The sequence below is a fragment of the Zonotrichia leucophrys genome, chromosome Z (assembly GCF_028769735.1).
Source record: "Zonotrichia leucophrys gambelii isolate GWCS_2022_RI chromosome Z, RI_Zleu_2.0, whole genome shotgun sequence".
In the NCBI taxonomy this organism is placed as follows: Eukaryota; Metazoa; Chordata; class Aves; order Passeriformes; family Passerellidae; genus Zonotrichia; species Zonotrichia leucophrys.
In genome coordinates this window covers 37,530,038-37,542,156 of record NC_088200.1, presented here as the reverse complement: position 1 = coordinate 37,542,156, position 12,119 = coordinate 37,530,038, and the positions used below count along the sequence as shown (strand labels likewise).

General features: G+C 44.7%; 1 protein-coding gene across 1 annotated transcript in view; it reads left to right on the top strand.

Moving 5' to 3' along the window:
* The first annotated feature begins 6,844 nt into the window (after positions 1–6,844).
* Positions 6,845–12,119, top strand: part of MAP1B (microtubule associated protein 1B) — a 70,367-nt gene continuing 65,092 nt past the window's right edge. The window contains exons 1-2 of the mRNA XM_064736470.1: positions 6,845–7,124; positions 11,760–11,861. Of these exons, the coding sequence (XP_064592540.1) occupies positions 6,947–7,124; positions 11,760–11,861 (280 nt within the window). The 5' untranslated portion in view covers positions 6,845–6,946. The remainder of the gene's footprint in view (positions 7,125–11,759; positions 11,862–12,119) is intronic.

The window sequence follows — 12,119 nt, the reverse complement described above, 5'->3', positions numbered from 1 at the left end:
AAAATAAACAAACAAACGCCAAAATTATGCTGCAAAATCATACAAATAGTAACACTGCTATTAAGCCAAAAATATAAAGTGCACAAAAGGGGAAAGGAACCAGATGGTCCGTCATGCAGGTGGTCTCCTACAAATTCCAACTCTGGAATTTGTTTTGAGATACATATAAAATTAAGTCAACCATTTCTACCATTTATGCTGCTCGAATATCAAGTTCTATTGAAAATGTATGAGGCTTATGGTAGTTGAAACACTTAAAGGATGGGATGATTGTAACAGCAGGACTACAGGCTACATCAGAAGAATGGCTAAACACTGTTTAGGCAGTATCAGAGTCACAAACTATTCTTTTAGAAATAGGACTCATCATAACTTTCAACATAACAAGAGCGCTAGAATGAAAGGCTGCATCAAAGTCCATGCATGCACAAAAAGTCCTGGGCAGGGGTGCAAAATGATGCACCACTCTAGTTGCAGCTATGCAATACATGAAATTGCTGCAGCCTTGGAGAGTTGTGATGCCTCCAGTGTAGGACCAGGGTCTGTTGGACCTTTCCAGTAGGAAGATGGAGCAGTTCCCCAGATTCTGTGTTTGGAAGCCTGTCAGTGCATTGTATGAAATTATGCTTGCCTAGATTTCTTCCTTTCTATTCTCTGTGCAGTAGCAATTTGTCATTTCTATTGTAGAGTGCTTGAGAGAACAGGACCCTAGTAAAATAATAATTTCAAAGCAATCCTAAAGAGCTAGCAGAGCTGGCAGGTAACCTCTGAGAAGTATTGTAAGGCATGTCTTAAAAAGACCTGAAAATATTATGTAAAATATCTACTTGCTGTTTAGTTACCAGAGGCAGCTTTAGACAGTTCAGCTTGGAGAGAAGACAACAACAAAAATAAAACAAAAACAAACCACAAAAAAACCTCCCAAACAAACAAAAACCCCACCTTTTTCTTTAGAGCACCTCCATGTGCTTTTGTCACTTGATATCTAGGACAGAGCAGCACGTGGCCAACAGCTAATGTTTTAATTATTTTACATTTTTCATATTCATTGGTATTTTTCTCCTTTGTGCCTGTAGTGATTTAAGGGACTAACAGCTTGGCTGATGGTCCTCCAGCACTCACAGGGCGTGCTGCCAATGCAGACAGGTTTTGGGCAGCCTGTGGCCAGGCTGCACAGGGGGCTCAGGGCAGCCAACAGCCCCGTGCAGAAACTCCCAGCTGCCCCCAAACCAGGCAAATGATAGTGTACATACAGCCATCCTAAACCCATGGCTTGATTTGCCTCCCCTCTTAAGTCAAGACTGAGCTCTAAAACTAGCTTGAAAGGGAGGACATGTGGGGACTCTGGACCATCGGGTTCTTCAGGTCAGTGTGATAGGAGATTACTTGTATTTTACCCCTAGCACCCCAATTAAATTCTGTAACTTGCAGTTCTTCAATAAGAATTAAAACTCTGACAAACTCAGTTCCTGAAACCCCAACTATATCCCACATTTTCAGACCATTCTCTCTCTTGTTCAGAAGAGCTGACAACTGAGCCCTGAGCTCAAAGGATGCTCAAAACTACTGCCTGATTCCAACCACTTCGTCTTACCATTGTTTTCGCAGCTGATGATGCTTTAATTATCCAACCAGCTTCGTGGTACAATGAGTACCATTGCCTTCAATACTTTTATTATCATTTATTGCTGAATTTTAAGCACTATCCCAATTAGTAAAAATTACTTAAAATGGCTGTATTTTCCCTCCAACGGTGGAGAAGCAATCACTTTATTTTCATGAAAAGCTACGTGTTCTGTTCATAGCAAATTTCAGGATAAAATTATGCAAAATAATTATTTTTTAATTTGTCTCTTTTTAATAGTTCAGAGGAAAATAGTTTTCTTTTAATTTAGTTCTTATTGCAGTAAAAGAAAATACTTTTTTCTTTTTTCACTTCTAATTTTTTTCCACTAAAGTAAAAGAAGGAAATTACTCTGATAAAAAAAAATAAGTTTTTCCACTGGGAAGTAACGCAAAATGTTACTTGGTGTTATTTTTCTCTCACTTCAAGACAGAAAGCTAAAAGTGAGAAAAAATGTTATTTTTAAAAGCAATAGTGTTGCTTTCTTCACTTTTTTTTTTTATATGTAACTTCTCCTTTTCTGTGGAGAAAGTGGAAGGAGTGGGAAACAGATGAAATACCAATTGAAATGGATATTTCACAATAACCAAATAGAAGCTTTTTCTACTTTGAAATTTAAAAAGTAATCACTGAAATTGAACTAATATTTTTAAAATACATGAAACGAACATTAGTCAAGTAATTTTTATTTTCCATGTAGTTAAAGATAAAGCCTGCCACCCTAAAATGTAAAGTATTTCCCAAGAGTCTCTCATGGGCTCCAAGTCTGCTCATGCAGGTACAGTTCTCTCTGGTGACCCTGGCTATTGCCTTATCTCTGCTGCAGGAGGAGCTCCTTGGGCAGCACCAGCTTGAGGATGTTAGAGATGAAGATGCTTCGCTACCTAAAAAATGAGGGAAGGCAGGAGGAGTTGTCTCCATGAACCACATGCCCAGGTGTTGGCAGGGAAGGGCTCATGACTAATCACACCATGGCCAGCAGCTGCAGGGTGACATGCTGACTGTCCCTCTGCACCTGTGCTGCTGCTGCAGGCCCTGCTGAGTTGCCCCAAAGGCAATGCACTGAGGAGACCCTGAGAGGTTAAGGCTGGACCACATGGGGATGGCAGATTGCAGAAAATGGGGGCATGGTGGAGTGGGGATATTGGGAATGATGGTCACATTGGGAAGGCACCAGGTAAGGTACACAGTGTTATAGGTATTATCTGCTATAGTATTGGTCCATATTCCTGACTTCATCATGCATTAGAAGTAGCCCAGAATGGTGGTGGTCTCCATCCATAGAGATATTCAAACCCCACTGAACATAGCTCTCAGAAACCTACCAACGGTTTGAGCAGGGGAATTAGACAAAATGACTTTCAGAGGCCCCTTCCAACCAGCCATTTTGTGAATCTGTTACCTCAGGCCTAGGCTGGCAAATCTCCATCTCTAGAAGTTAGGCCTTCCTGCCTATCCTTAAGTGATCCTACTGACGTGAGGAAGGCCCTTTGTGACATATTGTGCAATCCTCAGACTGGCATTTCTCTCAATGAAGACAGTTCAGTTTCAGTAAAGTTCTTAAATTCAAAAAATCACAGCATATCCTGAGTTGGAAGGGATCCATGAGGATCACTGAAGTCCAAATCCTGGCCCTGCACAGAACACCCCAAGAATACACCATGTGCCTGAGGGTGTTGTCCAAACAATTCTTGAACTGTCAGTCTTAGTGCTGTTCCAGCTTCTCTGGAAAGCCTCTACCAGTGCTCAGCCACCCTCTGGGTGAAGGACCTTTTCCTGATATCCAACCTAAACCTCCCCTGAAACAACTTCAGGCCGTTCCTGTGGGTCGTGTCACTGGTCACCACAGAGAAGAGATCAGTGCCTGTCCATCCTCTTCCTCTCACCAGAAGAAGATGTAGGCTCAATGAGGTCTCCCCTCAGTGTCCTCCAGGCTGAACAGACCAGGTGACCTCCGCTGCTCCTCACAGGGCTTCCCCTCAAGGCCCTTCAGAATCCTCATGGCCCTCTAGAGTTTTCTATCTCACTCTTACTTTGGCACCCAGAGCTGCCCCCAGCACTCGAGGTGAGGCTGCCCCAGTGCAGAGCAGAGCAGGACAATCCCCTCCCTTGCTCGGCTAGTGATGCTGTGCATGATGTCCCCCAGGACACAGGTGGCCCTCCTGGCTGCCTGACTCATATGCAACCCCAGGTCCATCTCCACAGTGCTGCTCTCCAACCTCTTGTTCCCCAGTCTCTATGTCAATTGGTCTGAAGCAATCCATATGGATATGTATTTCTTTCATGGTAGGGATGACACTTGACCTGAGACAAAGGGCCAGTCTAAAGGCTTGTGCACCATTGAAACTTTATTTAAAATTTGAAGTTTGGAATTGAATGAAGCTTGAATATTAGTAGGTAACAAATGGCACATACAACCAAGAAGCATGTTTTAAACTTCAAGCACTTTATTTAAACTGCCTCTTTAAAAAATACAACATCTAAAAAATACAGCTTTGCATATAATATTTGACCACATTCAGCTGTGGGACTCAATTTTGGTATTGAACATAATAAAGCAATAAAACAAACCAAGACAATCAAAAGCTAGACAGGTGCAGATCTCAATCATTGTCTCTTTGAAACAGTAAGATATATTCCACAGTCCATGAATGTTGCTGTTTCTTCTACTGAAGGGGCATAGCTCTGTGATTGAGCTGCAGATAGGCAGGTGGTATCACTCTCAAGCAGTGGGGGTCACAGGACAGCTTCCTCAGAGATATGTTCTGGAGGATAAAGCACCTTTCCCATCTACCTTCCATCCCAGATGGGGCAGCATATGCTTGTGAACAGACAAGGCTAGAGGTCTGCATCCTTTGAAGAGGTTAGCACAAGACTCTTTTTTTTCAAAGACAACCTCTTGTCCATAGGGTTTTAATGGGTGACACATCACCCATCACAAGACAATTTGACTGTAACAGTTCATCTTTTATCATACCATGTTCTAACTACGTGTTATTTCACACTGCAGTATAAAATAGAGGACTAGCTGAGCAGGCTATTTCAAATGTAACTGTATCACCTACCTGTATGTAAGAATTTTATTCTCTGAGAAAATGCATTCTTTCCAGCTTGATTTTCAAATTCACAGGCATCTTTCCAGCTATTTCCTTAAAATAACAAAGTGGTTAAAAGTACATACAGCGCCTTTTGAGTACTGATGTGCATTTCTCTGACTAACCTGCTGCATTGTGAGGTAAGTAATTGTTTTATCTTTATGTCCAGGAGCCAGCATCTGTCTACTCTGCAACCAGCTGCCAAGACCCCTTGGCAAGCCCCTTCCATGCTTGAGAGACTAGCTGCTCTTGCTGGTGGTTGGCATAAAGGCATACCCCAAAACTACAGATTGCAGTGACAGAAGCCTGAAGCTGGTTTTCTCCAGTGGGTACCACATGGCAAGTCTTGAAGGTATCTATAATTATGATAAATTATTCGGAAGGGGGTTGTATAGGGAAAGGCTACAGGGGATGGACATTATTTCAAAGTAGGCCTCTACACCATCCCATGGAAACTGAGAGGAAAGAGCAAAGTCACAGTGGGGCCCAGATTAGCAGGGGTATCCCAAGAGGAACACACTGTGCCTTTGAATACCTTGCAAACCTTAAAACTGCTGCTAGCTCTTCTGCATCTATGCCATTGTATTTGCTCTATCAGCAGTGTCAGCTCCAGTGAAGAATGAGCACTGCTGCTCTTTACCACTGTGTCATCTCAGCTGCCTGACATGGCTGTGAAAACGCTTGTCCGCACTCCACAACCTTCAGAATAACGGCAGTTCAGGAAAAGTACTTTGGATGCAACATCCAAACACACCACACTGTGTAAGCCAAGACTCTGAGTGCTGTATTTATGCAGAGGAACTATTCATATCAAAACCACTAGGTGCTATAGACAGATACAACACTATGGACCAGCACTTAAAATGATGCTGTTCTAACCTTTGTAGCCCCTAGGCTAGCAAGACAGAAAAAACTTAGGAGTGACAACCTGAAATGCATGCGAATTAGTCCACTGTGCCCTGGAACAAAATACGAAGAAGACAAGGCTGATTTACTGGCTCATCCAGGCAAGCACTCTTCTCCTCGGCAGTAGGCAGAGAATTTGCACTCCCAGTACTGTAAGAAGCTGCAGACAGAGGAAGTGTCTTAGTCAGGGACAAGAGGTTATCTTAAAAAACAAGCTTTAAAAGTTTATATCCTTCCCTATGTCACAGTGAAATTTATCTCACATCACCTGGGCCATATAAACAAGATGCTTAGTGCAAACGAGTGGCTTGCTTATGTCAGTAAAGTGAGAGGAACATCTCAGACATCACATTTGACTTCTCCATCCATTGTTAGGAGAGAGCAAGACATTTTTCAGAGGTGGTTATCACTGAGTACTAGGGTGTAGATACTAATATCTGTGAGTAGAGAAATAAAATCTTTGGTTCCGTCATTGTGTAAGTTTTCTGCTATCATTGCTCCCTGGAGATGCTTGAGCCCGGTCAACACCACTTATCAAAGCCGTCTGAATTTCTGCAGCTTTGAACAAGCTAAGACTAGAGGTTTCAGCATGTTGTCCAAAACCAGTGTTTTTCTGGGCATTGAATATGTGCAGAAGGGCTGTGTGTGAAGTATCTTATCGAATTAACTGCTCTCAAATTTAAAAAGTAAGAAAGAACATTTAGATTGCTGGGTGAGGGTGTGTGTTTAAGTATGACTCAAATTTTGCTGCAGTGGTACAGCAAGATGTAGGAGAGGACAGCTGGCTTTGGGCAGTGGCACTGCTTTTTCATCCGCTTCTGGAGCGCTGCTGGAACCCGATGCCCGCTTTCCCGCATGAGCTCAGCAGGTCTGCCAGGCCATCACCTGCGGCTCCTCATCGCCCTGTGTAAGGGACGGGCCTAGGGGTAACCGGCCCGGGCAGGGTGACGCCCCGAAAGGGGAGCAGGGACGCGGGGGGCGCGGGCCCAGGGGTCCTCGGCCGGGCCGGGCGCCAGGCGCGGGGCGCACCCCTCGGGGCGTTGTTCGCCCCCCGCGTCCTTCCTGCTTCCGGGGGCCGCCGCGGGGAGGATTTGCCGCAGATGACATCAGCTGTGGATGCTGGAAAGGCGGCGGCGGCGCGGAGGATGCGCCGGCTCCCCCCCTTCCTCCTCCTCCTCCTCACCAGGTCCCTGCCCTGCACCGTCTCCGTATAAAAGCGCCGCCGCCTCCCCACCCGCCCTCACTCCCTCCCTGCCGCCTGCGGAGCTGCCGCCGAGCGGCCCCTCTGCGCTCAGCGCTCCGGAGCCGCGGGGCGGAGGCGATGGCCACCGTAGTGGTGGAAGTGGACTCGGAGCCCTCCTGCAGCATCCCCAACCCGACCTCCACCTCGCCCAGTCTCTCCCACCGCTTCCTAGACAGCAAGTTTTACCTGCTGGTGGTCATCGGCGAGCTGGTGACCGAGGAGCACCTGCGGCGGGCCATCACCAACATCGAGCGAGGTGAGGCGGGGGAGCCGGGGCGCCGCGACACCCCCCGCCGGCGCCCTGCCCCTCCCTGGGCGCGGCCGGGAGCCGGGATAGCCCCCGAACCGCAGCCTGCCGAGCCGCGGGCTACGGCGCTTTATTCCCCGGGGGGTCCCGCCGCAATCGCCCACCCCCCCACGTTCCCCCGCGGGGTGCGGGCGCTGCGGAGCGGGGTGCGGGAGCCGCAGCGAGCCCCCTCCCCGCGATGGCTGGGCGGAGGGGCTGGCTGGGGAGCGCAGCGCCCGCCGCCGAGCCCGTCTGCCCGGAGACACCGGCGGGTGGGCGTGGCACGGTCCGCACTGCGGTCCCGGTGCTGCTCGGGGCGGACAAAGGGCGGCTGGCGATGGGGTGGATGGGCTGGGCTGGGATGGGCTGCGTTGTACTGCACTGTGCTGCACTGCACTGCACTGTGCTGTGCTGTGGGGCGGATGCCGCCCGCAGTCCCCGTGCCCACCGGCGGGGCTCGGGGCGTTTTCCCTCTCGGCGGCAGGGGCTGCGCGGGCGGGAGCGCAGCCGCGCCTTTGTGTCTAACTTTGGGCGCTGGTACTTTTCTGTCGTCTGGACAATTTTTTCAGGACCCAAGTTCTATAGACGCTTATATGTTCCAATAAAGAAAACCCATATGAGTAACAAGGCTTTTACCCAAGGGCTCAGCTCAGGTTATTGTCCGACTGCGGGCTCCTCTGACTCGGCATTTATTTGTCCTTTTCTTAAGGCGGCGATGCAGGGTGGTATTGCGAGTGAAATGACAGTTTTATAAGTTTTCGTTGTGCTTTCTGATACAATAGATTGCAGTGTGTATGCGGAGAGGAGGAAAAAAAAAAACAAACAAAAAACCAACAGCTGTTGCAGTATTAGTGGAATAAAGAATGAAGAAAATTATTGCCAGACCTTACAGTTATTTAAACTCAGTTGATAGCTGATTTTATAATTTGTATTTTTTTGTTCTGGGCTGGTGAAAACAAAGATTTCAGGAACTGCCATTGTTAAGAGTGGAGAAGCGATCCCGGAACGGGGAATTGGTAGCAGCCTTGTCATGTAGGTGTGGTTCAGCAGTCCAGCTAGGACTTCATCTGTGTCTCTATTGTTGCTTTCTCAACCATTGTTGCTTTAGTTGGTTATTTCTCTGAATTCTTTTTCATTACTATTTGAGGGAAAAGGCATCCTCATCTCAGCTAACCAATTTCATCATAACCTGTTCATCTTTATTGCTACCATTGTCTCCTGGGGAGAGCTACTGAGGCAGGTGCTTTGTCATTCAGAGCTTCTTCAGCATTGCACTTCCTTAACTCTATCTAATTTTCAGTTGTGTTAGAAGAGAACTGGCTGCATTTTAATTAAATTGTCAAAGATTATAAAGCAAATTGGTAAAATTTCTTCCCTCAAGACAGCTAATACCCTTCCTCTGAAGAATTGCTCTCCAGTCTCTTCTTGAATCTCCTATTGTATAGTCGTTGCTGCATTGCTCAGTTGCTGTTATCTCCTGCCACTAAGCAGAACACTCATTTACAGGTTTAAGTGTTTAGAGGGAATGTTTGGCCTTTTAATTCATCGTTTTGGATTAGAAGTCACCTTGCAGTTTCTAGTATCAGACCATCTGACTGAGATTTTTGCCTGCTAAGAAAACTCCTTGGTGAAATTTTGAGGTACATTTTTCTGGATGAATACAGTGGGAGTCTGATGCTTTTTCTATGTGAGGCAATTGTGGGCTCAGATAATATTTTTCTATTTGGAAAGTCTGTTGTAGTCTGGAAAAAAACCCACTTCTTGCTGCCTTTATTCTCAACAGAGCTTTAAATGCATTTTGGTTCTTGATAACTCTGCCTTACTGTCTTCTCTGGTACATCTCCTGGGTACCATCAGTGAAAACTGTGGATTCATGCGCCAAACTGCAGAGCAACGTGTCAAAGAAAACATCTGCTGATAACACATCAGTGGCGTGATGCTACGCAACCTGGTGGAATGCAGAGTCATTTCTTAATATATCGTGGGGAGGGAATGGTGTGGCAAGACGCATTTTCATTAATTACATTTTGGATGTGACTTTGCTAAGGAGGCAATTCTCCAACCCACCATCCACCAAAAGAGAAGAGGGGAGTGAAGAGAAAGCTTCAAGATTTTTCTACTGATTTAGCAGATGCTACTGGGTGTGCCCTCCCTGCTGTCTGATTATTCCTGTGTCTAGTGGCACTGCACTCTTAAGACTGCATAAAGAAAGAAATAGCTCCAGTTCCGCCATGTTTACAGCAGTTTCGTCCACACTGCTAAGCCATCATTGGGCTGACCTTGGATTTTTCATCCACATTTACCTTTGTTCTGCCCAAAACCTGATATAGTGATATCATTCATTTAATACATTTTGTTCTGCTGTAATACACATGCATAATTTTTGCATTCAGATTTCTGAATCATGCAGTTGCATATTTTGGATAGTCTACCCAAATTCCAGCTTCAGTTTGTATGCATAGGGCATAAAGGCTTTTATGCCCTTGGCTTTTTTTTTTTTAATTTCCAATTTTTTTTGGATTGAGTTCTGTATTTTGGACATTGCCTGGCTGAATCAGGCAATGACTGAGCAATCTTGACTACATCTAATCAGAATCTTATCCCTACCGCAAATTAGGATCACATCTAAAGCAGCTAGGGATGGTGGACCAGTCCTTTCATTAGCAGCACTGACGAATCATAGTCCGTGTTGTTTAGCGGACCTCCAGAAAGCATTGTAGTTTCTCTGCCCAAGCTTGGTGTCATAAGCCAGGGAGCTATTTCTCTTCAAGCTTCTTGAAGTTCAGCACTCATTCATTCAGTGCACTTCAGCTTTGTGATCAATGTCAGTTTCATAGTTATTGTTTTCATATGTGCTCTATTTGTATGGTATTATATCATCTTGGTGTTCTTACTCTCAGATATTCCAGCACCTGGAAGATATTAAAGCCTGTTTAGATGTATTTGCCTGCCAAAACTTGTCCCAAAAATTTACCATATGGCCAAGTGCTTTCTGAGAAAACAAAGTAAGGAGACTTGCAGAAGTCTTGCTACTTATGCCTCTGAACAATGATGCGTCAGTCAGGAAGTGGAGGTGGCTGGTTATAGCTCAGTTATTTTTCTCAAGTGGTTATGGAACACACAGGCAATACTGTATTTTCAATTTTTTCTTGAGATTCAAATGGCAGCTACTTAATTGTTGGTAGCATGTTACACTAAGCTTGCTACTACCTTTACTTGGATGCTGACAAGGAAGAGCCCTGGATGCGTTCTTCTTGCAGAGGCTTCAGGCTCTTGAAATGCAGATGTTCATATTTGCATGGAGAACCTACTCAGAGGTGCAATGGGAGACTAGCACTGCAGATCTGGTTTCTCTGCTATTCCCACTTTTCCCCTCATGCTTTGTCTCTGCAACATGGCTTCTGCCTAAGTTCTGACGTTTATGCTGCCTTGACACAGAAAATACATATAGCATGGGAAGTGGCATTGAAGTAACATCCACAGCCTGAAACCCTGAGGGAAGTGTTAAATCCAGACTCATTCTGAGGGCTTGGACACAGACCTCTTCAGGCATCTTGTTGTCAAACCCCAAAGTGGTCTAATCCAATAACTCCATACAAAAGCATGGTCATGTGGGGAGGGGCCATCAGACACTTCCTCACCAGCAATCCATTTTATGTTTGCCAGTTCATTTCTGTAAATGTAATGATGATTTTTTTGGACAAAAAAAGAGTGCAATTTTGGTTTTCAAAATGGCAGTAGTGCTTGGACTCACTAGTAGTGTTACACCCTGCTCGTTATTTCAAAAGTAGAAGATTTTCACAACAATTTCAAAACAAAATTATATAAAAATCTGAAGCGTATTCTTTTTTTTTTCCAAATTGTTCATTAAAATCTTATGGAAGACTAGAAACTTGTCTTTTGGCTGCAATGACTTTTTTCCCTGGTCAAATTTCAGTCCTTAAAAATCTACTTTGGAATAATATATTTTTTTGGTCATGTAAGTGTCAAGTGTCTTACTTTTTAAGTAGCTGGGAGAAAAACAGTAGGGAACAGGGATGTCCAATTTGGTTTTTAAAGAAAAAGAAGATCAAGCACAGCATTTTCAAATTTCAAAACTGGAGTTCTGACACTTCATAAATAAAAGATCACTTGAATTTTAATTTAAAATATGGTATGCTTCAAAGATACTGAATGAAGAGGTCAGCAATTTAATACTTTGTATTTAAATATTAATTAGCAGCATGCTAGGTAATGCTGTCTTTTTCTTCTAAAAAGGACAACATGACTGAAGAGTCCTCTGGGTGATTCACTTCTGTTTTTGTAAATTTGTATGTTAGGATTTTAAAGTCATGTCAGGGACATTGGTAACTTACTGTAAAGTGGCTACTACTGCAGCTCTAAAGCCGGGGCCTTGAAGAATGGTCACCCTTTGGAAAGGCAGATGGTTTTTTTCTGATCCTTCTGAATGCATTTTAAAAAATTGCTTTGTGCCTTGGAAGAAAGCGAGGCTGGGCTTGGAATTCAGAAAAATGCAAATAGTTTGAATGCAAATAGAAAAGTACTCAGTTAAAACTTCCAGTGCTCATGTGTCAAGCTACATGCGTTTTGTATTTTGAATTTTAGGAATCCGATCATGGGACACAAATTTGGTCGAATGCAACTTGGATCAAGAACTGAAGCTATTTGTGTCTCGCCATTCAGCTCGATTCTCTCCTGAAGTTCGAGGTGAGTTTAAGAACAGAACTGCTAAATTACACTCAGAAATTGCCTGGCACAGTAGTTTTAGGGCCTTTTTAAAGTTAAGAAAACTCACCTTTTGATTGAACAGTTTCTTCATGTGGCACCAATCTGTAGTCCAGTGACGGAAGCCTGTTGTGGTAGGTGGTGTACACACAAAACAATAACTGGGAAGGTTAGCTCTGTAGTGGGACAGAGCCAGAACTGATGTCACACCTGCTGCACTACTGCAGCTCGAACCCTGTG